Raw genomic sequence first — 27,099 nt, 5'->3', positions numbered from 1 at the left:
TAAAAATCTGCCACCATCACAGCCCTAAAATTAAAACAACTTTTTTTTTTTTTTTCATATTTATAATGAAAAGTATTCCTTTGATACGGGATCATTCTAATATGCTGCTCAAGAAAAATTTCTTATCAAGATTGGAAACAGTTAATATTTTGTGGAAACAGTGATGGATTTAATATTTTCAGGATTCAAACAGTTCAAAAGATTCAAACAGTTCATAATTGTATTATATTATTAGAATAATATAATATAATTAGTGCTGTCAAACGATTAATCAAAATAATCAAATAATACAAAATAAACGTTTTTGTTTACATGATATATGTATGTGTACTGTGTATATTTATTATGTACAGTGGGGAAAAAAAGTATTTAGTCAGCCACCAATTGTGCAAGTTCTCCCACTTAAAAAGATGAGAGAGGCCTGTAATTTTCATCATAGGTATACCTCAACTATGAGAGACAAAATGAGGAAAAAAAATCCAGAAAATCACATTGTAGGATTTTTAAAGAATTTATTTGCAAATTATGGTGGAAAATAAGTATTTGGTCAATAACAAAATTTCATCTCAATACTTTGTTATATACCCTTTGTTGGCAATGACAGAGGTCAAACGTTTTCTGTAAGTCTTCACAAGGTTTTCACACACTGTTGCTGGTATTTTGGCCCATTCCTCCATGCAGATCTCCTCTAGAGCAGTAATGTTTTGGGGCTGTCGCTGGGCAACACGGATTTTCAACTCCCTCCAAAGATGTTCTATGGGGTTGAGATCTGGAGACCGGCTAGGCCACTCCAGGACCTTGAAATGCTTCTTACGAAGCCACTCCTTCGTTGCCCGGGCGGTGTGTTTGGGATCATTGTCATGCTGAAAGACCCAGCCACGTTTCATCTTCAATGTATATTTACATGTGTGTATTTATTTATATTCTTATATTTTATATTATATATAAATATATTTAATATATAAACATAAAATTTTTCTTATGGCTCGTTTCCACTGAGTGGTACGGTTCGGTACAGTACGGTACGCAATTATTTCCGTTTCGACTGTCAGAAGTTGTGAATGGTACCAAAATAGCGAACCGTACCACTTTTTTGGTACCCTTCCGTTGGGGTACCTAGCACAGCAAAGTGTACCAAAAGGGTATGGCTAAACTCACTGCAGAACGTTGATTGGTTGACTAGAATCGTAATTTTTGCGTGATACAAGGGGATAAAGCGTCCTTCCCTCGTTCCGCTCTGCTGTCCATGAGTGTTGGGCTTATTTACATCAGAGTGCGCAAACGCAAAAAAATATAACCGTGTATTTTATAATTTTATGTTTTCACACAGACAATAGCTGTTTCTCAATATGCGTTCTTGTCTGTTCTTGTGGACTTGTGAAACGTCATTGCCCAAAAACCCACGTAATTTTCTAAATATTACTGTTATTGTGTCATGAAATGTAGTTTTAAGAGTTTTTCCAGGTGAAAATTTAATTGTTTAAAACTCAAATCTGTGGTTTATTTATAAAGAGAGCACCTATTAGAAAATTTGCTATGCCAATTTTGGAGCTCCAGGCGATCACCGGGCGCTCCGTGCTCATGTATCCGCCGAGAGCAGCCTTAGCTCGGCTAGTCCTTCTGACATTTGCTGCTGGCTCTGATGCCTCTGTAGTGATTAAACACAAGATACAATTCGTTTTGGGTAGGCTGTATTTAACAGGCATTCGTGGTCTCATGAATCTATTATTTATTCCTGGTCATATCGTTTTGGCTGAGCACAAATTATGTTTAACTTTATATATTTAATTTGAACTTTTACCGTAGTACAGCGCTGACTTTGTAGCATACGTTTGACTGAATCGTTTGCTTTTCTCTTTATTTCCTCTTATACTTTGTACTTATACTTTTATAATGGCTATTATTGTTCATTAAAACTGACATTTAACAAAAAGAGTTTCTTTCAATCGCTACTTTCCGGCATACACCACAGTCTATGCATTCACCACGCCTATCAAGAAGGGTACTATTGGCAGTGGAAACACAAGCTGGGTCAGGGTTACCCGTACCGAATCGAACTGTACTGTACCGTACCACTCAGTGGAAACGAGCCATTAAATACATACATGCATGTGTTTGTATTTAAATATAGATAATAAATATACACAGTACACACACACATTATGTAAAGAAAAAATTCGTTTGGATGCGATTAATCACTAAATATAATATATAATGTTTCATTTACAGTTATGTACCATTACCATTACCAATTTCACTTTTGCTGTAGCTACCCAGCATAATGCTGCTGAAATAGAAAACATTTCACAGTTTTAGGGCCAAGGAAGTTTGGGTTGTGGTTTGTTCACTGTAATAAAAATTTGATAAATATGTTTTTTTTTTCAGGTGGTGGACCATGAGGGAGCTACAGACCCTCCTGTACCCAGTAAAGAGGACATCCCCACTTTTGATGAGTGGAAGAAGAAAGTGATGGAAGTAGAGGAGAAGAAAAGTAAGAGGTGGCTTTGGGTCATGTGCACACTCACAGAGCTGCGTGTTCATCAGTGAATCATCACATGGCAGGCTGCCTCCGTGCTTCTTCTGCATCAGTACACACTCACACGCACTTCCTTTAGGACACACTTCTGCTTGATTTCACAGAGCTGTCCCTTTCTTTTGATCTCTTTCTATCAAGAATTTCTGTTTCCCTCCCTTGCTTTTTCTTGCTTATAATAATAGGTGGGTTTTTTTTGCTCACATTTGTCGGTTCAGTGGCGAGCACAGTGACTGTTGCATAACCCAGTATGCACACGTGTAAGCTGCTGTAATGGATTGCTTCAGTACACTGCATCAAAAGTAACTAGATTCTAAGCTCATGCTCCAGGCCAGCTAAACAATAAATTTTTTTAATTTAATTAAATTAAAATTTTCACATCTCTGGGTGTGTTTGTGTGCACATTCAAATCACAAAGTCAACTAATTAACAACCACTGGCTAACAGTATGTTAATTGACCCTTGTCATCATTAATTAGCGGGTGCAGTACACACAATAAAACTAGAGAGCTCTTAAAGAGCAACTCTTCAAGTACATAGAATTTGGGTTCAAGTGAGGATTATGAATCACAGTATCACACAACTGAAATTTTATCAGTTTCCTTAAAGGGTTAGTTCACCCAAAAATTTAACTACACAAATTACTCACCCAATAAATCATCCTAGGTGTATGACTTCTTTCAGATGAAGTTATTAAAAATGGTCTTTGATCTTTCAAGCGGTTTAATGCCACTCAGCGGGGGTTGCAATAAATCATCCTAGGTGTATGACTTCTTTCAGATGAAGTTATTAAAAATGGTCTTTGATCTTTCAAGCTGTTTAATGCCACTCAGCGGGGGTTGCATGCATCAGTCCAAAAGAAATTAAATTAAAAAAAAATGTCTCACATGGCTCCGGGGGGTGAGCAAGGGCCTCCTGTAGCGAATCGATGCGTTTTTGTAAGAAAAATATTCATATTCAAAACTTAATAATCACTTTCATGTAACTTGCGCCAACAGTACTACACGGAAGCAGATACGGGCGGATGACGTATGAGATCAGCTTTGCGCATGCGCCGCTCAGAGGTGACGAACGTGGAAGCGCAGGGGAGAGATCAAAACAAAACAACGGTCAATTATTAGAAGTACAAAACGATGATTTGTAAAGAAGATTGTTGGAGGATTTCAATATAAGCCAAGAGGAGACTGGTTTTCCTTTGCTCAAGTAAGGAAACTTTGCTTCCTTTGCTCCTGTTAACAAACATTGGTTTTCACGAGACTCACAGGCGCAATGCTGAACTCATACGTCATGCTCCCGGAGCTGCTTCCGTGTAGGACTGTTGGTGCAAGCTACATTAAAGTGATTATTACGTTTTGAATATGGATATTTTTCTTACAGCCATTAAATACATACATGCATGTGTTTGTATTTAAATATAGATAATAAATATACACAGTACACACACACATTATGTAAAGAAAAAATTAGTTTGGATGCGATTAATCACTAAATATAATATATAATGTTTCATTTACAGTTATGTACCATTACCATTACCAATTTCACTTTTGCTGTAGCTACCCAGCATAATGCTGCTGAAATAGAAAACATTTCACAGTTTTAGGGCCAAGGAAGTTTGGGTTGTGGTTTGTTCACTGTAATAAAAATTTGATAAATATGTTTTTTTTTTTCAGGTGGTGGACCATGAGGGAGCTACAGACCCTCCTGTACCCAGTAAAGAGGACATCCCCACTTTTGATGAGTGGAAGAAGAAAGTGATGGAAGTAGAGGAGAAGAAAAGTAAGAGGTGGCTTTGGGTCATGTGCACACTCACAGAGCTGCGTGTTCATCAGTGAATCATCACATGGCAGGCTGCCTCCGTGCTTCTTCTGCATCAGTACACACTCACACGCACTTCCTTTAGGACACACTTCTGCTTGATTTCACAGAGCTGTCCCTTTCTTTTGATCTCTTTCTATCAAGAATTTCTGTTTCCCTCCCTTGCTTTTTCTTGCTTATAATAATAGGTGGGTTTTTTTTGCTCACATTTGTCGGTTCAGTGGCGAGCACAGTGACTGTTGCATAACCCAGTATGCACACGTGTAAGCTGCTGTAATGGATTGCTTCAGTACACTGCATCAAAAGTAACTAGATTCTAAGCTCATGCTCCAGGCCAGCTAAACAATAAATTTTTTTAATTTAATTAAATTAAAATTTTCACATCTCTGGGTGTGTTTGTGTGCACATTCAAATCACAAAGTCAACTAATTAACAACCACTGGCTAACAGTATGTTAATTGACCCTTGTCATCATTAATTAGCGGGTGCAGTACACACAATAAAACTAGAGAGCTCTTAAAGAGCAACTCTTCAAGTACATAGAATTTGGGTTCAAGTGAGGATTATGAATCACAGTATCACACAACTGAAATTTTATCAGTTTCCTTAAAGGGTTAGTTCACCCAAAAATTTAAATTAGCCCACAAATTACTCACCCAATAAATCATCCTAGGTGTATGACTTCTTTCAGATGAAGTTATTAAAAATGGTCTTTGATCTTTCAAGCTGTTTAATGCCACTCAGCGGGGGTTGCAAGCATCAGTCCAAAAGAAGTGAAATAAAGCGCATCCATCCATAAAAGAAAGTGCCTCACACGGCCTCCTGTAGCAAATCGATGCGTTTTTGTAAGAAAAATATTCATATTCAAAACTTAATAATCACTTTAATGTAACTTGCGCCAACAGTACTACACGGAAGCAGATACGGGCGGATGACGTATGAGATCAGCTTTGCGCATGCGCCGCTCAGAGGTGACGAACGTGGAAGCGCAGGGGAGAGATCAAAACAAAACAACGGTCAATTATTAGAAGTACAAAACGATGATTTGTAAAGAAGATTGTTGGAGGATTTCAATATAAGCCAAGAGGAGACTGGTTTTCCTTTGCTCAAGTAAGGAAACTTTGCTTCCTTTGCTCCTGTTAACAAACATTGGTTTTCACGAGACTCACAGGCGCAATGCTGAACTCATACGTCATGCTCCCGGAGCTGCTTCCGTGTAGGACTGTTGGCGCAAGCTACATTAAAGTGATTATTACGTTTTGAATATGGATATTTTTCTTACATAAATGCATCGATTCCCTACAGAAGGCCTTTGTTCACCCCCCGGAGCCATGAGAGACACTTTTTTTTTTTTTTTTTTATGGATGGGCGCTTTTAATTTAACTTCTTTTGGACTGATGCATGCAACACCCGCTGACTGGCATTAAACGGCTTGAAAGATCAAAGACAATTTTTAATGTAACTCCGACTGGATTCGTCTGAAAGAAGAAAGTCATATACACCTAGGATGCCTTGAGGGTGAGTCATTTGTGGTCTAATTTTCGGGTGAACTAACCCTTTCATATTTTGGGTCAGGATTGGTGCAATTCATGCTTGACCTAGAATGTTCTCGAAAAACAAATTTGTTAAATCAAATATAGAAAACTAAATTATTGTCTGCCACGGCTGCAAAGACGTGTTGAGGTCGTTTTTTCAGGGGGTTTTTTGCAAGCTGTCATTAGCACAATGTTAATGAAAGCTTATTTTCCCTAAATGTTGTCACGTAAGGTCATGACCGCAGCTGTTGATAGTTAAAATCCAACAATTTTGCCATTCACGGGGGTTATCTGTTACAGATAGTGAATACATGCGGGCTATATGCATACATAAAGATAAGTCGTTCTTTTGTTTTCAGTGTTGGAATTGACAGGTAAACATACCAACCTGCACTTTACATGGCACACTCATACTCGCATACTAGGCCAACCTGATTCAAGGTGTAAAAAATTTGACTGGTGATCTATATGTAACCTGTTATGTTGGTTTCAGGTCAGTCTCTGCACACTTCATCAAATGGCAGCCCTCATCCAGTCAAAAAGGTCCAAAAGAATTTCAAGAATAACTACGCTTCTGTCGAATGCGGGGCCAAAATCCTCTCGGCCAACAATGAGGCCAAGGTAAAGTGCAAGAAACTGCAACTTTTCAACAGCATATGGGGCAGATAGAAAGATGGAAGGATTTTCACCAGGGGCATAAATAGGACAATCATTTAATTACTGTTATTGTTCTTGCATCTGAAATGTTATTGATTAGTTTGAGATAAGCAATTGTCTAACATATGTGTGCTTGTCTGTGTGTTTTGTTTTCAGAGCACATCTGCCATCTTGATGGAGAACATGGATCTGTACATGCTGAACCCCTGCAGTACCAAGATCTGGTGAGTCACTGCAGATAAAGAGAAAAAACAGACTGCAGCAGCTGCTCAGAGACAATGAAGAAATGCATTTTGCACTCTCTATTCTCCTAGTTGTGTAAATTACATATTAACAAAGTTGACAAGTTCTATTAGTAAGTGTGGTGCTAAACTCAGCATTTTAATTATTTTATAATTATTTAGCCTCTTAATAACTGGCGGAATTACAGTTGGGGCTGCATGATTAATTGTATTTTAACCATGATCATGATTTATGCTTCTCTCAATTAAGCATAATTGTCTGTGATATTGGCCCACTGGTTATTTATCCTGATTATTTTTTGTCTCCCCCATTTGACATTTGTTGCATCAGACTTGCATCAGTAACAAGCCTCCATGATCTCTAATTAGGCTCTTTTAGAGAAGATTCTTAAAGTTTGAACAGTTTTCATAATATAGAGTGTGTTGATATATGATAAATGTAATAAAACGGGAAACTAGATTAAGTAAAATAAACCCTGTGTATGAGTTGAGATTGTTTTGATTTGTGCTTATGTGAAAGGGCAATCATTCTGATTTCTAAAAAGAAATCAGATTGTGATAATTGTGATTATATTTAAATTTTTAATTTTTTTTTGTAGGTTGAGCTACTCTCCCACTTTGGCTCTGAACACTTCTGTCCACTCAGCCTGATCAGGTGTGTTTAATTAATGTTACTTGAATAGAATATGGACAATTTCAATACTGTGTATAACATGACTGAAACCTATTTTGCACAAGTATGTGAATGCCCATATGCACATAACCTTGATGTTATTGCATTCAAAGTGCAGTGCAGGTATGCGTTGCATATAGGCTGCACGATTAATCGAATGCGATTGTCATGTGCATTTTGTTAAACTCAGTATGACCACAAAGAGCTCTATAATGTGTATTAGAACAAAAAGGTCTTCTTCTGTTGTCAACATTTATATTGATCACTAGCTGATGAACACTGTGTATAATAGCACAGATATTTAAAGGATACGTTAATACTCAGTTGAGTTTTTACAGTATGTACAAGTACACTACCGTTCCAAAAGTGTGGGGATAATAAATATGAGTTTTTGAATGATTTTGAAATCTCTTACACTCACAGTTAGCTCTTATACTTTCTGCATGGATTTGATCAAAAAATACAGTAAAAACAGTAATATTGTGAAATATTTTTTTTGGAATTTAAAATAACTTTTCTATTTTAATATATTTGAAAATGTCATTTATTATTGAAATGGTAAAGCTGAATTTTCAGCATCATTACTCCAGTCTTCAGTGACGCATGATCCTTCAGAAATCATTCTAATATGCTGATTTGCTGCTTAAGAAACATTTTAATATTATCAGTGTTGAAAATGGTTTGCTGCTTAATAGTTTTGTGTAAACCATGATACATTATTATTTTTTGATGCATTGAAAGTTTAAAGAACAGTATTTATTTACAGTTTATGTTTGTAACATCATAAATGTCTTTACTATCACTTTTCATCAATTTAATGTGCCTTTGCTGAATAAAAGTATTTCTTTCTTTCAACAAAAAGTTGTAATGACTCCAAACATTTGAATGGTAGTACAACAGGCGTTTGCATACTTGCGTGAAGTATGTTTCTAGTCTAATGCATACTGTGAGGGGAATTTTTTGGTATGCGTCATATGAAGTATTTTTTCCTTCATTTTGAGAGAAAAATATATATTTTTTAAATGGTTATGATTAAATGGTTCGAAAGATGCAAAAAATGTTTTCATGACATTTCAGAAGGTGACTGATAAGAGTAAAGCCAATGCATACTGCACAAGCAGCATTATGCGTTAATCAGAAACAGGTCGCTTCTGATTTTACAATCCTGTACTTGCATTGCCCTTTAAATTTCATTGACTGTGAGAAAGCACACCTGGCTTTATAAAAGTTTCAAAAGGCAAAGTTCTTGAATTGAGTTGATCTCTATCCTGCCTCAATCTCCTCTCAGGCCCGTTTGCATTGGCAGGAGATTTAATCTTGGTTGGAGGCCCATAAAGGGGCTGGTCTGCCTGCACTCTATGAGAGACATATTGTCCCCCTGTAAGGGAGTTACTGTATATACTGTGAGAGGCAAGCAAAACACTACAGCCAGATATATAGATGAAAAATAAAAATCCTTTCCACACTTGTACTAAACATTTTGTTAGCTTTTTAGTTCTGACCTTAACAGATCCAAATTGAGAATCGCAAGAAGCTACTTTCTGGTCATTGTGCTATTTTACAAGCCACAGAGTAACATTTATTCCAAAATCCTACTTCCCTTTGATCTCTAAAACTGCGAATTTTACTGGATATCTGTTGTTATTTTTCTTCCACTGCTGTTACCTCCTCCGTACGTGGCCCTTGAGGATTGAACGGGGGCTATAAAACATGTTTTTAAAGACCCCCACTAACCTGGGCAAAGGGCAGAGTGATTATAGTTGTTTTGTAGAAGGCAGAGTAACTTATCTCTGCCTTCTACAAAACAACTATAATCACTCTGCCCTTTGCTGATGATCAAAGTGGGCTTTATGTTAATATTTCTTATTCTGAAGCCTGACCGTCTCTTATCTTTACAGGGGCTGTTTGTTCTTTATGATAATACAGGAACATACTGTCATTTTTATCAACACTCCCTCCCATGCTGTTTTTAATCCTTTTCCTAACTCTTATACTTGCAAGTATCTAATTTTTTGTGTTGCTCATGTGTATCTTTGTGTATATCAGGGTGTTTGGCACCAGTATGGTGGAGGAGTATGATGAGATAGCTGACTCTCAGTACACGTCAGAGAGAGCCGAGTATCTGGATGAAGACTATGGTGAGATCATCTCTCTAAATGATTGCTCACAGAAAGTTAAAAAAGTACAGTATTAACAGATAGATATGTGCAATACTATATGGCAGGATTTAATCATTTAGACACAAGACTGCATTTGTTTGTTTTCTGTTTGGCAGTTGTTGTGTGTGTGTCCATTTGGCTAATGCTGTTGTCTTAATTCCAGACGTCTTTTTTACAGATTACCCACTCGGCTACCTGCCGTCAGAGGACAAGACATCGAAGAATCTGCTGGGCTCTGCTACAAGTATGTGCTGTTCCTCCATATTCTGCTTGTGCTTTTGATTTCATGAATATTTATCTGTAGATGCCCACAAGTAATCATTTCAATCTACTGGTTAAACTAGCTAAACTATGAACAGAAGTGGATAACAGCATTGCCACTTTATAATTGGGATGAAACCCGTTAGTTGCGCATTGCACAGATTCACTTTGCTCACGGCAATCCCTGTTGATTATATTCCAGTTTGCTCAAAGCTACAGTGGCAAAAAATTTACTAACTGTAGAATTCAAGGAAGGGGTGTGCCCTCTGCCGAAGTTCCAAGTTTTCTTTTAAAACGCGTTTTGAATATCCGTTATAAAGGTTGTGAAGTCAAAACTTGTTGTTGTTAACTAAAACAATTACAAATTGTTTTCTTTAAATGAAATAAAGCCATAATAAAATATACATTTTAGGTAACATTTTATTTCAGTTAGTTGACAATGCAACATTTCTCATTTTCATATTTTAAGTTGAAGTACATTTATTTTATTTAAAATTACAAAAATAAAAATAAACTGTAGCTAAATAGAAATATTAGAAAACGACAAATAATAATAAAAATGACAAAAGCACATTACAAAAACCTAAATAAAATGAAAACTAAGTATAAAGTAAAAGCTATTCAAAATACTATAGTAATATATAAATAATACTAAAATAACATTGTAACACATGCAGTTAAATGTTTAATGCAGTTAATTATCACCAAGGCTCAATACATGGAATATTACATAAAAATGTACAGTATATGTACGTTGTTTTTTTTTTATTATTATTTAATTTTTTTTTTTAATTGCAGATTTGCAACACATTAACTATGGAGAATTTATGAGGTTAATAATGAACAGTCCTTGTATACAACATGTACTTCTGTTGCCAGTAGAATGCCAATTAATGCCAGAATACATAACAGAATTTAATGATGATAATATAATACCACGCAACAAGCATACTGGCAGATTGACTTCAATAATTCAGAAGTTCATAATTTTTGGCCAGTGATCATTATATTTTAAGAGCATTGAATTTGGTTTGGTGAATTGTAGAAAACAATTCAGCCTGTGTGTTGGCATTGTGAGACATTTACCCCTGTTCCATGCATATAAATGTTACATTTTTAGTATTTTCCTCTGGATTCTTTTAGACGCCATCCTGAACATGGTAAACAACATTGCAGCAAATGTGCTAGGAGGGAAACCAGAACTAGAGGACGGAGCTGAAATGGAAGGTACGGACCTGATCTCTGCCTTGAGCTTGGATATTAAAACCACCCTGTCCTGAGTCTGTACTAAGAAATTACTTATTTGCTCCTCTTTGCTTGGCAGCTGTTTGTGACTAGTGAGGGCTGTCACCATGCCAACAGTGCTGGAACTGTGAGGCCTGGCAGTGTAAGCACGTCTTTGATGGGTTCTGTAGCTGCTCTTGCCAGCATCAAACTCTCCCAGGGGGTGTGTGTGTGTGTGTGTGTGTGTGTGTGCGCAGGCCCAGAGAGAGCTGCTACAAAATGCTGTTCAAACACGCATGTGGCTTTCCTTAAAGCAGAAGTAAAGTTTAAAAACAGCCTGCTTCTCTATCATGACCATAAACAGTCTGACTAGGAGGCTAAAAGAAAAAAGACTGTTTAACAAGATATTTTGTACTGTGGCCCTTGAGAGATTGCAGTCGAGTGGATGACTGAAAGTTTATATTACGTTTGGAAAAGGAAAGCACGCTATGGGCAGTTTTGTTTTTAAACTGTTAGATTGTGGTTGACTGATATGAGTTGTTTTTAATGGCCAATACCAATATCTAGATAAAAATGGTGATTGATAGCTGATATAATACCAATATACATACTACAGTTTATTGATATAAAATAACACAAAATTGAATCACCTGATCAAATTTATACCAATAAAATGAATGAACGATTCTTCCAACTGTGAGTGAACACACTGGCAGTTAGAGTCTTTTCAGACTGACATCCTCCTGTACACTTTGGAAATTTAGAAGTCCCTTTATTAGCCAGTAATCATTATATTTTAATAGCTTTTAAAAAGTTGTTCGGTTGTTCAATTGAAGAAATGCACAGTTGGTAATCATAATATGACACCTGCCTTTCAGAAAACTAGTTGGGTGAAAATTATGTCCCCTATTTAACATTCATGAAACCGACTAATAATATAATCCATAATCTTTTAGATGATTTCTACTCCACTCATGGCTTATAGTTTTACAAACACATATTAGAGAGTAACTTCCCATGTTTGATGCACATTTTTCGAGATAATGTAATCTTCACTGTCACAAAGACTGACTCAGTATGTGACAAGAATTCAGAAAATGCCATTGTGGCACAATGACTGATATTCCAAAGCTGGGTTTTTTTCGATATCCTTGTTGGCCTGGATAAACCATCCCAGGCTCTCGAGATCATCACCTGTTGCTAGTTAAGGGCACATTTGTGTTTCTGTGTTTAATCTTGGGTGCTTTTCTCTGAACAATAGCCCTCTTTGTGTTGTGGAAGGGCAGTATGGAAAACAAATTTTCATATTCTCCTTTTCCTTTTCTCACTGTCAGAATTTGTTATTTTTCTCATCTTGCTCAGGAAACATTTCCTCTGGGACAGAAAACGTCACCCAGACGTCAACAGAAACCACACTCACGCCAGAACCTACTGAACAGCCCTCTACGTGAGTCTCATTCGTACACACAAACACACACACCCTACTCATCCAGCATATTAAAACCCCAAATGCTTGCTCAATACTGAGCCCCGAGCTAGTCAGCGTATTCCAGCACAGACTGTTTGCTCACATACCAAATCAACCACTGAATCCTTTTTCTAATACAGTACGAGCTTATAAAACTTTAATTAACTGTAGCTGCTGCATAACCAGGCTCAGAGTCAGACTCAATCTGCTGAATTATGCAGAGTGCATTTAAACATGGTAAAAATAGTTTGTAGCTAAAATCTTGATCAAATTAGCCAAAAATATTTAGTTCATAGAGGAGTATTTAGTTCTCATTTAATGTACCTTACACCCTTTCAACACATTCAATTTTTTTTTTTTTTTTTTACAAACAAATTTTTGATTGAAAATTTTAATTAATATTCATTGGAAAATCTTGCCCTACTTGGCATTATTTATGAGATAAATAGCTTTGATTTGTGAACAGATGATTCTTTTTAGTAAAATCTTTTTAGTGAATTGGTTGGTCTGCTTTATAAAATTGATTTAAACAATTCATTCACAAATCTGACTGATCTGGTTCTCAAGATCTGGTCACAGCAGCTAACTTAAATGAATGTCATTATTATTTTAAGATTACTTTATTATTATTTATAGTCATTCTATTATCAGTGAATATTTTATGCACTTCTAACATTTATTATTTTTAATTAGCCGTATTTTTTATTTTTAGTTATGTTTCAGTAATTTGATTTGCTTTATAATTTTTATTTATTTAGAAATATTTCTTTATAGCTTTAATTTATTTTTACATTAGTTTTAGTTTTTGCAATTTTAGTACTTCTACTTGAACTTATTTCAGTTGTCAAGGCAACATTTGTAATACAGTGGTGGCCAAAATTATTAGAACGTTAGTATTTTCACCAGCTGAAAAATGGTTTTAAGTCAGTTATTTTTAACTTTTGCTGTAGTGTGTCAGTAGGAAAGATCAGTTTACATTTCCAAACATTCATTTTGCCGTTAATTGTAATAATCCAGTGAGATTTTTTTTCTGACATCAGCCAGTTCTCCACACAGAGATCTGATCTGATCATCAGCCAGTCTGTCTGGAATGTCATGAAGAAACAGAACAAACTGAGACAGACTAAATCCAGAAGAACTGTGGCAACGTCTCCAAGATGCTTCAAGAGACCTACCTGCAAAGCTACTTGAAAAACTATGCTCAAGCGCATCTAGGGCAAAAGCTGCTTTAAACGCAAAAGATAGTCACGCCAAATGTTGATTTAATTTAGTTAATAGAAGTTAATTGATAAAGAAAATAAATTTATGACATTTATTTTTGACAACATCCTCATTTTACAGCATTTTTACACAAGTGCCTAAAACTTTTAACAGTAGTGTAGCTTTGCAGGTAGATCTCTTGAAGCATCTTGAAGACGTTGCCACAGTTCTTCTGGATTTAGTCTGTCTCAGTTTGTTCGGTTTCTTCATGACATACTGACATACCAGACAGACTGGATGATGATCAGATCAGATCTCTGTGTGGTGCACTGGCTGTTGTCAGACAAAAATCTCCCTGGATTGTTACAATTGATGGCAAAATGAATGTTTGGAAATGTAAACTGATATTTCCTACTGACACACTACAGCAAAACTGATTTTAAAACATTTTTAGCTGGTGAAAATACTAGTGTTGTAATAATTTTGACCTCCACTGTATATTTTTTATCAGGTTTTATCTAGTTATCTATATTTTATTCCAGCTTTAATGAAAACTATTTTCAGTAGTTTTGGTTTAAAATGTCTTTTGCCCACATTCATTGATATTCATTGTCATGGTCATAGAATTTCTTATTTTATTGTTCTTTTAAGTCATATGGAATTGGAACTAAATAACTTAGCAAATTACAGAATTCTTCTTTGGATGAACTGTATCTTTAAAAAATTAACATGCAAGGAGTTGAGTTGTGACAGGCATTTCAGTTCTGCAGTAAACTGAGGAGCTCACATTCTGTGTGGTCGTGCTCATAACTAAGTAACAAACATTGTGCAACCTTGGTTTGAAATGAGAGATTTGAGAACTAACATTCTTGGTCATCATATCTCCAGGCTGGATGTTCTTGAGCTGGATCCCACTCTAGTGAAGGATGACTTAGAGGTTCCTGTTCCTGAGGCTCCTTCAGAACCTCCACCTGAGGAGAGCCGTATCGTCATCCTCATCGAGGAGGACGAAGAGGCCACTCAGCCAACGGTGACCCTGCTGGAGGAGGAGCAAGAGGAGGAGAAAAGTACAGAGGAGATGTGGGAGCGGGAGAGCGCCACATACTGCAGCCACCTCTCCACTTTGTCCTGTTTGGCATCTTTGCACGAACACTTCTGCTGCTACTGTTCAGCAGCATTAGCACTACAGCGCCAGCATAGAGACCAGCGCCACAAAGCACAGCACACACACACCGACACAGACACTCAAACCACCCCTCAGCAGTCCCTCCCTGACACCACCCCAACCCAAGAGCCCGCTGTGCCCTCTGAGAAACTTCCAGAAACAGAGCAGCCCTCTCAGGCACAAGCTGAGAGGATTTCCCCTACTGAAACGGTGGCTTCTCTGCCTCAGTCCTCCAGTGGGGAATCTGCAGTCACAGATCAGGAGCTCCCACCTGAGACCATTCTGCTAGAGCCCAGTCGTACCTCCACCCTTCCCCCACACAGCTTCTCCGACACCCCCACCCAAAACATCCCAGAGTCCCTACCCACGGGAGAGCCCGTGGACCAGCGTCCGCAGTACCTGGAGGACATCCCAGAAACCCGTACGCCTGTCAGCACCACCAGCAGCCTCCTCTCTCCCAGTGCCGCCGCCTCTCCGCTCTCTTCCACCACCACCACTGAACCACACAGCCCAGAGACGGACCCTCCCAAATTGGAGCTCCCCGTCGCCACCAAAGAGCAGACGGTTCAGCCATTGCCCACCCACACTCGCCCCGCTGATATCCCACCTCCTACTGAACTTCCCATCCCGCTTCCAGAAGCCTCGGATATCGGCAGGACTGCAGGGGTTGAAGATCCTCACCACAGTGCTGTGGCCTCCCAGCCAGAGCTTTCTGAAGCCCCTCTGTCTCAACAAGAGGAGACTGTTGATGACATTCTGCTACCGCACCGCACCGTCGGAGAGTTTTACGCAGAGCAGCAGCATTCGGCAGAAATGGGCCACGGGAATGGAAACGGCAATGGGAATCAGGTGCACGGATCCAACCAGAAGGAATCGGTGTTCATGAGATTGAATAACAGGATTAAAGCACTAGAAATGAACATGTCCCTCAGCAGCAGATACCTGGAGGAGCTCAGCCAGAGGTCAAAACACAGATACATGCTAGCAAACCTAAAATGATCATAGTGGGCCACATTGTTTGATTGAGCCATTCTGCTGTCTCTCAGGTATCGTAAACAGATGGAGGAGATGCAACGGGCTTTCAACAAGACCATCATCAAACTGCAGAACACCTCCAGAATCGCAGAAGAGCAGGTTATTATCAGTCACACAGAACATTAGTCATTTGAGCTGGGCTTTTTTATAAACTTTGATACTGGCAACTGCAACATGCATGGATAATGTGTTTGGACACTTAGATACATTTGAGAAAGTGTGAATGGCACTGTATTAAATAAAGTATCATATTCCAATTAGAAAATACACTACCATTCAATATGTTGGGGTCAGTAAGGTTTTTTTTTTAGTTTGTTTGTTTGTTTGTTTTTGAAAGAGGTCTCTTATGCTCACCAAGGCTCAAAAATGCAATAACACACACACATTTATTTTCTCTCCTGTTTTTAACTGTATTTTGGAGTAAAATGTATTCCTGTAATATTAAAGCTGAATTTTCAGCATTCATTGTGCCAGTCGTCACTGTCACATGATCCTTGAGAAATCATTCTAATTACGCTAATTTGCTAAAGGAACGTTTATTATTATAATTATTAGTGGTATAATTTACACATCCCAAACATTTAAACAGTAGTGTCAACATTGAAAAGAAAACTGTCATCAAGTAATTTTATGAAGATACATTGTTTATTATCAAAACGAAGACAAAATATGATTATTAACTTATTTATTGGATTATTTTTTTTTATCTATTGTTTATCCTTCAAATATTCCTCTAACACTTGCACTCTGTTGTTTCTACTACTTGTTTTTTTCTCATTCTCTATTCTTTCGACTTTTCTTTTTATTTATAAAAAATGACCCTCTAATACTAGCGTTCTCTATTGTTTTTCTATTTTCAACTTGTTTTCATTATATTTGTGTAAAAAAAGTACCCTCTAACATTAGCATTCTCTATTGTTTTTCTATTCTATCTACTTCTTTTCTTTATATTTATCATTTTAAAAAAACCATGCTATGTGTACGGCATTAGACTAACAGAGACTTGTTGTCAGCACTTACATATTACTGCTCTTTTGTTGGTTTTGATTGCTTCTGTTATCCTCATTTGTAAGTCGCTTTGAATAAAAGCATGTGCTAAATGACTAAATGTAAATGACAAAAAAAAGACTTTGAAGACATACTGTTTAAAATCAAAATAAAATGTTCTTGGACACCTTCTGGCTAAGAAAACTGACAACTTTGGGGGCAACTGTAGCATGCACTGTGTTTTTTTTTTTTTTTTTTTTACATGGATAACGTGGATAACTGTTTGCAACTGTGTGTGTGTGTGTGTGTGTGTGTGTGTGTGTGTGTGTGTGTGTGTGTATTTAGGACCAGAAACAGACAGAGTCTATACAGATGTTACAGAGCCAGCTGGAGAATGCCACCAGGATCATGCTGAACCTGTCTGCCACAGTTGCTCAGCTACAGCGAGAGGTCTACAAACATGCATTTCTCATCTCATTCCTGACCTATCTAATGTTTGGCCCACCCAGTAATGTTTATTCATATTGTTTACTGTGTGTTGTAGGTGTCTGACAGACAGAGTTACCTGGTGCTGTCTCTGATCCTATGTCTGACGCTGGGTCTGCTGCTCTGTATGCAGTGCTGCAGGAGCTTGCCCAGTCACAACACCAGCTCAACCATTCCCATGAGCAACCACTACCCCAGCCCTAAGAGGTATAACACACACCAAATGTGCAGAATTCATAACACAATACAAGAACACAATGCGTTCTCAGGATTGCAGAAAGGAGTTCTCTAGAGCAGTGTTTCCCAACCTTTTTTTTTGTTGCGGCACCTTTTGGAAATTTTAACAAACTTGTGGCACCCTTCAAAGTTAATTTTGTCACAATATTTGAATTCCTAACTTCGATATGATAATTTGAAAAGTATAGATATTCGGTACAACAGGGAAGAACTGCAGAATATAATGTCATACAGATATTTTTTTATATTATTTAAAAAATTTGTCCATCAATGGTGGCAATCAATAGGCTAATTTCTAATGAAGATACCAATTTATATGACATTTTAATGTAGGGTTTTATACATATGTAAGCATTATTTAATTACCATTATAACTAGCTATCTCACACATTTTTGCTCACTCAGTGTTTTTTTTTATTTTACAGTGGGGTAATTTTGGTGCAGTTGCACGAGATAGCTTGATTTCAAACTTTGAATTGAATAAAAAATGACAAGTAAGCAGTCAGTAATAAAATAAGAACAAATAAAGAAATTAATAATGATAGCACAAATAAAAAATAACGACAGGCCTTCGAATTAAATTAATAGCTTTTTTAGTTTTTCAGGTAGGTCTTACAGTAGTGTTAAGATATTTAACTTTTTTTTTTTTTTTTTACCAATTATCCAAATAATGTTTAGTCCTAGAAAGCTATTATTATCAGAACATGTGAGCATAATTGCGGTTAGCAGATCAATGAATGAGAGGGCAGCGTTACCAGAGTTGCCCATATACCACACCGTGTTACAACACAGTAGGGCTATTGCAGACAGAAACAATACTGTACTACATCGATGTTTCCTGTCGGCTCAATTTTTGAGTGGACTTTGCTGTTCCGATTCGCATGAACGGTATACGAGTGGAGCGACTGAGCGGAGTGCACACTCATAGAGCGGGATAATACGCAGAGCGTCACACCACGTGAAAGTGAAACCTGAGCGGTGAACTCATTTTCGGCAGCCGAAATTTCGGTGCATCTCTAATTATTGGCGACATCAGAAATGGATATTTGGATGAGCAAGCTAGTTGAAGTTATGTAAACTGATTTAATAGCACAGATGTTTGAAGTTAGCCCTTTGTGACAATAATGTAGCAGCATACCATTCAAAAATTGATCATTTACAGTGGGGCAAAAAAGTATTTAGTCAGCCACCAATTGTGCAAGTTCTCCCACTTAAAAAGATGAGAGAAAGATTTTTATTTCAAATAATTTGGTATTTTGAGCTTTCTATTCATCAATGAGGAATCAGGAAGTTCGCATCTATATTTGGACACTTGCATAGAATATATCTAGGATTAATGTCTCTCTTTCTCATTTTCAGGTGTTTTTCCTCATATGATGATATGAGTCTGAAACGGAGAGTTTCTTGTCCTCTCATTCGTTCAAAGTCATTTCAACTGCCCACGTCAGAAGGTAAGAGTCACCTTTTACACTCAAGAGAGTTATGGTGCCAGAGCTCTCTCTATGTCTCTCTGTCTTTCTCTCTTTTTCTCTAACTCCTCCCCTTCTCTCATATAATTCACATTGTTTTACTCTGCTCTGGTTCTTAACATCCTGTGTCTTTTTCAGCCAGACTCAAATCCACCATATTCATTTCTCACAGCCCACTAATGTCACACCTTCCCACTTAACATGTGGCTTACGTTGTGTGCGTTCACTTTGGCTGCTGCTCTCAGAAGAATCACGCCTTTTGGATTAAATGGCACACAGATCACATTACAGCTTGATCTAGTTTTGGGTCCAGCTGTGGTACTAGTTCCAAAGTGTCTGGCCATAATTCAATATCAGTGTGACCCATACTGAGCACAGTGGGATTTGTAATTGAATGTCAACAGAGTCTTATCTTATGGGACGTATTAAGCAAACAACTCTTTCTTTTACAAGCCAAAAAACTCAATTAAAACCGTTAATTGAGTGTAAATTGTTATAATAAAAAAAGTAACAAAAAGTTAGCTACTTGGAAATCAGTGTATTGATTCTCAAAGACTTTTCATATTGACAATGTCACCATATTTAGACATTTAAAACTATAATAAAGTTAATATGTAATAAGTATTATAATATTTGAATTTAATGTGCAAAAACGAATGTAAATGTAACAGTAAATACATTCAATCTTACACGCACAGTATACATTATTTGATTATTTTGACATTTTATTTGAAAAGAATAAATTTTTTAAAGAATAAAGTCATATAATTTTATTTGTAAGTGATATGTGCAGTAATTAATTTGACAATTCTAATATGTAAGAACAATTCAGAAAAACTAATATGAAAAACTTGCAAATTCAGCCGCATAAACTGAACCGTCTTCACTACTTTAAAACGCCAGATCCTTCCTGTGCTTCATGTTCCATTTTTTCCTCCCACATTTTGCTGCAGCATTGTGTGTGTGTGTGAGCTCATCAGTGGTTTGTGTTCATAAGGCAGAGGTTGGATATTTTTAGCACATGATGCTTTTGGCTGGCACATGTTGGACATTTGCAAGTAGTAACAGTGGAAAAATGTGATACATTTAAGGGATTACTAAGTATTGCATATATGCAAATCAAACTTGACTTTCAAATGCATGCAAATTACAGCATTATGCTAAAAATTGATGCTGCAGCCATGGTTGCCACTTGCAGACTTTGTTGGCAATGAAACGAGAGTGAAATAGGACAACATTACAATTGAATAACAGTTGCACCCTTGAAGAAAAGCAGAAAACAAAATACTTTAAAGAGTCTGTGTGTAACTTGTGCTACTACTTGCAAGTGCTTTCATGCTTGTGTTATTGTTTGCCATACCATTCCGTTAACCTGCCCCCTCTCTCCCCTCTTTAGTAGGTCCTGATGACTTGTACATTGTAGAACCTCTAAGGTTTTCTCCAGAGAAAAAGGTATGGAGTTTGTTTGGGCCGCTGTGTGTTCATGACAGTAGTGGGACTGAGGCGGGGTTTCAAAACCACTCACTGCTTGTTTAGCAGCTCTTGTCTTTGTTTTTTTCCAGTTTAACAGTTAGATTGTCAATCTGCAAGAACAGTATTAATTACATCAAAGCTTTATTAGAAATGCTTCAGTAAATGCCAAGAGCAGTGAGTGTTTTGGAACGCAGCTCTTTCCAGTTAGTCTGTCTGACCGGCCGTGAAGTTAACCGTTTCTCTGCTGACTGAGGATTCCGATTCCATTTAAAGGTCCCATGACATGCTGCTTTTTAGATGCTTTTATATAGGCCTAAGTGGTCCCTAGTACTGTGTCTGAAGTCTCTTTCCCGAAATTCAGCCTTGGTGCAGAATTTCAGCCACTACGAGCCAGTCCCACAATGAGCTTTCCTTAGGACGTGCCATTTCTGTGTCTGTAGCTTTAAATGCTAATGAGGAGGAGAGAGGCGGGGCAACTGCCATGCTTCGCTCGTTTGCAAGCCATGACGTCTCTCGAGGAAAAAAAAAATATTGCGCTCGCCTCGTACCGTAGTAGCTCATTTTCTCATGGGTGGGCCAAATTCTCTGGGCAGGCAAAGCAGAGAAAGGGGAGGTAACCTTTCCCCGTATGACGACATAAAGGGAAGATTCCAGATTGGGCCATCTGAGCATTCATTTTCTCAAAGGCGAAGCAGGATACCCAGGGCTCGGTTTACACCTATCGGCATTTCTAGCCACTGGGGGACCATAGGCAGGCTAGGGGAACTCATATTAATGTTAAAAAACCTCATAAAGTGACATTTTCATGCCATGGGACCTTTAACAACATGACAACAACAGTTCTTCTCAACTCTATACAATATCACATTAATATTATATTATCATAATTTAAACTACAATTTTAGCTTCTTTTCTTTTCTTTTTTTCTTTTTTGCATCCAGGCAGTAATTGCATTGATTCAATTTCCCATCTCCCTTAAGTACAAAACAGTCACAGTTCATTTCTAGTTTAATGTATGTTAATGATGAAAAGTTAGTCAGTCTATAACTGTCCCATTTAATAAGTCATTAAACCTATTCAAATCCATAACACATGAGTTTAAGACTGATTTGTGTCTTTTTGACCAATTTATTAAAAAGAACCGCTTTGTAAGAGTCTTGACTTGGGTTTTAGTCAAGGTTTAGCTTGTTCCCCAAAGAATAACTTTGTTTGCATAACTTTATGCTCGGATCTAATAGTAAAGGCCTGTTCAGACCAATACTGATGTTCAGCTAAAAAATTTGGTATGGTTTTCACATGCAATTTGTCTGTTCATATCAATGCGAAAAAACGGAAGACTGCTGAATAAAAATGCAAATTCACTCCCTGACATTAAGTGATGCTCATAGAAAACCAGAAATACTCCGGTAAACAACTTTGCTAAAAAGTCAGATAGTATTGAAATGTTACAGCCGTTCAGATTTTTGTATTCACTATAATGTTAATCAAGCAACACCAAATACAAGAGTACAGAGACAAAAGCTGGTTTCAGATTCTTCTGTCAGTGTTATTTTAATATCGTCGATATATTATTATAGTTTGAGTTTTTATATTTTGGTTTCACCTTAATTTTTCATTTTAATGAAACTTAATTTTTAAAATCATTTTTATTGTTTTTTAATGTCTGTATAGTATTTCATTTTTATTTATTAGTTTTATTTTTAGTTATTTTAATACTTACTATTTCAGTTTCTTGCCAAAGCAACATTTACCACTTTTATTTTTGTACATTTATTTCCATAATCATTTTTTTTAATTTTTTTTAGTTAACGTTGTTTGCTGTCACTTGGCCAAATAATCTCTGGGCATGCAACCAAAAGAGTGAATCTTGGTTGGCCAGTTTTTGTTGCCCTGTGATGGAAAAGAGATTAGAACAGCTTGCAATAAAACAATTGCGTTTTAATGACTGCATGCAGATTTTCATGTCGGTCTGAACAGACGCATTAACAGATGTTCATTCAAATGCTCCAGACATTTATGTTGGTGTGAACAGGCCTCAACTTCTCCACAAATGATCCTTGTGTTCTCTGCCCTCATGTGTATCATCACGTGATCATAGTGATTGTATTGTTGTGCCATCATTTCTTGATTTCTATTTCTCTATTCTTGGTGTCTGATAAAGTGTTCGCCACTATATATATTTGTTTATACTCGCTCAGCACAAAGACGGTTAGCGTGGCTTTAGGTGTTTAAATACCTCTCTGAATGCATCATTTAGACATTAAATAATTTCTCCCTGTTTGTGTCTTTCAGAAGAAACGCTGCAAGACAAAAGGAGGGGACAGAGTGGAGATGCTCCAGGCCTCTGTCCCCTCAGCGACGAGTGTTAACGGTGAAACATCATTACCTTCTCTTCAATTCCTGCCGTCAACGTGCAACGGCTATGCATCCACCTGCTCGTCCAGGGATTGTGTGTCAGAGGGCAGCTCCGAGAGCTCCACTTCCACACTGTCTGAGGAGTCCTTCAGCAGCGCCCCCTCCATGAACGGACATGACCCCACCCTGTGCAACAGCGAGCCGCCGCCGGCCAAGAGCAAGATGGAGAAGAGGTCTCTGAAACGCCGCAAGTCCAAGAACGCTGAGCAGCAGGAGGCCCGGTGCGTGGGGGAGACACTGCCACTTCCTGTGACCGTCACGCTGGAGGAGCTCATGAAGAGAAAGGCAGACCTGGGCATGGCCACATTCGGAAGGACAGCTGTAACGGGACGAGTTTGAGTTTTCACGCCACCATCTTACTTTTCTTATTCCAGCTTTTCGAAATTTCATTGTGAGCGCTGATCCTGACGCCGTCTTCACTACATCCTGGTTCTCTGAACTTTGGTTATGTGCCTTTTTTATCCAGTCAGGATCGTTTTGGGGTTTTTTTTTTATTCTTCGGGGAACTTCTGACTGATAAACATTGGCAAGTATGAATGAGACTTGGTTTGATGTTGCAGAGGTGGTGCTGCGTCACCGTGACCAGGATTTTAGGCCGATTTACAGATGCCAGACCCACAACATTCTAACATGACCCTCAGGTCTCCATTTCCTCTTTCTCTGTCCCTTTAAGGCTCACTCACTCTTTTTTTCCTTCCTGGTTGGATATGTAATTGTATATGTGAGTGTGTGTGTGACTGTACGCCAGTCATTGTCTGTGGTTGGTTTGTGGGACCAGTGATGTCACATAGCACAGGGTTTCAATCCAGTGAACAGAGCTGAATGAAAAACAGATCCAGTCCATGTTAATTCTGTCATTTTCTTTTAGAGTTTTATTTTTTTTCCCTCTTTCTCTGCTATTTGAATCACGATCTAGTTTGACCAATGAGTCCAGGCTGGGCCTGAACACACACACACACACACACACACACACATACATTCATATATCAACATGTTCACATTGTGACGCACCCAACAGCATCTCAAGCATGTTTACAGCTCATTTTCTTCATGTTCAGTGGAGCCGTCATAAAACAAAGACAAATTTTTACACGCTTTAAATATACACGGGGAGTTTGTAGGGGACATTCTGTTATTTTAGTGGTAATTATTTATGTATTTATTTATTTAAATGTGACCTGGGCTCTATGAGATCACGGTCATGTGATATATGAGATACAGTGGCCCCTCCAACCTCCATGTAAGAGATTTATTACAGATACACACAAATGGTACGGACAACATCTTCCTGTTCTCTAAAGTTTTCACACTCTGTGATTTGAGAAAGCTGGATTCAGCTTTTGACTTCTTAAACTTTTTTTTGCATTCAAACTCTTTCTCTGCTATTTGAATCACGATCTAGTTTGACCAATGAGTCCAGGCTGGGCCTGAACACACACACACACACACACACACACACACACACATACATTCATATATCAACATGTTCACATTGTGACGCACCCAACAGCATCTCAAGCATGTTTACAGCTCATTTTCTTCATGTTCAGTGGAGCCGTCATAAAACAAAGACAAATTTTTACACGCTTTAAATATACACGGGGAGTTTGTAGGGGACATTCTGTTATTTTAGTGGTAATTATTTATGTATTTATTTATTTAAATGTGACCTGGGCTCTATGAGATCACGGTCATGTGATATATGAGATACAGTGGCCCCTCCAACCTCCATGTAAGAGATTTATTACAGATACACACAAATGGTACGGACAACATCTTCCTGTTCTCTAAAGTTTTCACACTCTGTGATTTGAGAAAGCTGGATTCAGCTTTTGACTTCTTAAACTTTTTTTTGCATTCAAATCAAATGAAGCATCAGATAAATCCCCTCTAACGCTCGTAACATCTGATTGGCTCAGCTTCTGGCTGTGATTTGCTCTTCCTCGCTGGATCTGTTCAGACGAACTTTGCCTTTGGGTTACTAAATTTGAGGTGAATCGTAAAAACGGCCGAGCTCTCGTTGTTGTGCAAATATTATGCATAGTCCAGCAAAGCAACCGTCTGGTCTGTCCTACCTGTCATGTACATGTAAAGATTGTGTGTGTGTGTGTGTGTGTCCAGCATCTTCACTTTACACACTCCATGTCCCTCTTAACACACTTTCTATGTGTGTGTGTGTTCGCTCGCTGCTTTCTTAGTTGTTTTTAATGCATCCAAGAGACCATTTGACATCCCAGTAGAGTTTCTGTGTCAGATCTGTGTGTTGTGTAAGATTGTAAGCGTTTTCTTTCATGCAGACGATCCCATCATTGACCTTTAATCAGACTGTGGGGTTTAAAGAATGTGAATTCACATCACGATTTCAATAAAAGGGAAAGATTGGGATGGCGTGCGATGGACCATCTCTGTGATTTCCAAGCTACATGTTTCACTTTAAAATGTTTCACTACCTTTCTCCTTTTTGAATGGTAACTGATATATGCTTGTGGAATTTGTGGATGTTTTCTCATCAGTGTGTATGTTGATGATTTTTTCCAGTACACCAGTGAGTAGAGACCGCTGCGTGTGTCTCTCCTGTGCACTTTGGAGAACTCCACATTGTTTTTCTACACCACACCTTGTACAAGTGCTTTTTCGCCCCAGGCTTTCCTTAGTACGGCGCCCTCTAGTGGCGGATGCCTGATTTATTTAAATGTCCGCTAGGTGGCGCCCAAATGAAATCTCATCATCTGAGGACGAACTGCACAGTATTTGATTTTTTGTTTCTCCAATTGTAACTACAGCAGTGTAGTGCCATTAGAAACTGTGAATTTATAAATAAAACACTTTGTTGTCTTTATTCAGTGTGTTTTATTACTTTCACACTATAGTACAAGCATTAAAACCCATGAAAGCAGCTATACCACATATAGACATAGTGGTGCAGTGACACAACTTGTTATATCAGTGGTTTTCTGATTATGAAGTCTCATATAAGCTATTACAAAGTCTTAAGTTGCACAGATTTTTATCCAGATTTTCTTAGATATATCCATAAAGCTTAATGCAGTCAGTTTGGCATGTCTGTGTGTGTGGATTACACTATAAATGACATGAATGTTTGCATTTTAATGTATTTTAAAGACAAAGTCCAAAAATATAGTAATATATAGTTGACTATATGACTCACCGAGTGATGATTATTTGTCCATTTCTGTGCAATTGTAGCCACCTAACTAGTGGATGGCATGTGTGATTACCAAAAAAAAAAAAAAAACCTGTTCAAATGTATATAGTTGAAGTCAATCGTTTATATACACCTTTCAGAATCTGCAAAATGTTAATTATTTGACCAAAATAAGAGGGATCATACAAAATGCATGCTGTTGTTTATTTACTGACATGAATAAGATATTTCACATAAAAGATGTTTAGAAAGTCCGCAAGAGAAAATAGTAGTTGAATTTATAAAAATGACCCTGTTCAAAAGTTTCTTAATAGTGTGTTGTTACCTGAATGATCCACAGCTTTGTTTTGTTTTTTAGTGATAGTTGTTCATGAGTCCCTTGTTTGTCCTGAACAGATAAACCGCCTGCTGTTCTTCAGAAAAACTCCTTCAGGTCCCACAAATTCTTTGGTTTTCCTGCATTTTTGTGTATTTGAACCCTTTCCAACAATGACTGAATGATTTTGAGATGCATCTTTTCACACTGAGGACAACCGAGGGACTCGTATGCAACTATTACAGAAGGTTTAAACGCTCACTGATGCTCCAGAAGGAAAAACCATGCATTAAGAAAAACTTAAAAAATTTAAACTTTTTAAATTTGAAGATCAAGGTAAATTTAACTTATTTTGTCTTCTGGGAAACATGTAACTACACTGGACAAAATTATAAACGCAACACTTTTGTTTTTGCCCCCATTTTTCATGAGCTGAAGTCATAGATCTAAGACTTTTTCTATGTACACAAAAGGCCTATTTCTCTCAAATATTGTTCACAAATATTTGTCTAAATCGGTGTTGGTGAGCACTTCTCCTTTGCCGAAATAATCCATCCACCTCACAGGTGTGGCATATCAA

The 27,099-nt window shown here is 37.6% G+C and overlaps 1 protein-coding gene across 1 annotated transcript in view; it reads left to right on the top strand.

Moving 5' to 3' along the window:
- The window catches only part of LOC107581497 (SUN domain-containing ossification factor-like), a 67,005-nt gene extending 41,129 nt beyond the window's left edge, over positions 1 to 25,876 (top strand). The window contains 16 exon segments of the mRNA XM_016267076.1: positions 2,386 to 2,466; positions 4,207 to 4,312; positions 6,380 to 6,507; positions 6,700 to 6,764; positions 7,306 to 7,440; positions 9,505 to 9,596; positions 9,796 to 9,861; positions 11,022 to 11,105; positions 12,465 to 12,549; positions 14,659 to 15,897; positions 15,982 to 16,069; positions 17,303 to 17,407; positions 17,502 to 17,650; positions 19,040 to 19,131; positions 20,546 to 20,601; positions 22,915 to 25,876. Coding sequence (XP_016122562.1) covers positions 2,386 to 2,466; positions 4,207 to 4,312; positions 6,380 to 6,507; positions 6,700 to 6,764; positions 7,306 to 7,440; positions 9,505 to 9,596; positions 9,796 to 9,861; positions 11,022 to 11,105; positions 12,465 to 12,549; positions 14,659 to 15,897; positions 15,982 to 16,069; positions 17,303 to 17,407; positions 17,502 to 17,650; positions 19,040 to 19,131; positions 20,546 to 20,601; positions 22,915 to 23,376 — 3,033 coding nt within the window. The 3' untranslated portion in view covers positions 23,377 to 25,876.
- Positions 25,877 to 27,099: the final 1,223 nt, after the last annotated feature.

The sequence above is a fragment of the Sinocyclocheilus grahami genome, unplaced genomic scaffold (genome assembly GCF_001515645.1).
Source record: "Sinocyclocheilus grahami isolate Dianchi unplaced genomic scaffold, SAMN03320097.WGS_v1.1 scaffold35.1, whole genome shotgun sequence".
Taxonomy (NCBI): Eukaryota; Metazoa; Chordata; class Actinopteri; order Cypriniformes; family Cyprinidae; genus Sinocyclocheilus; species Sinocyclocheilus grahami.
Note: the sequence above shows the minus strand (reverse complement) of the source record. Positions and strands in the feature narration are given on the sequence as shown.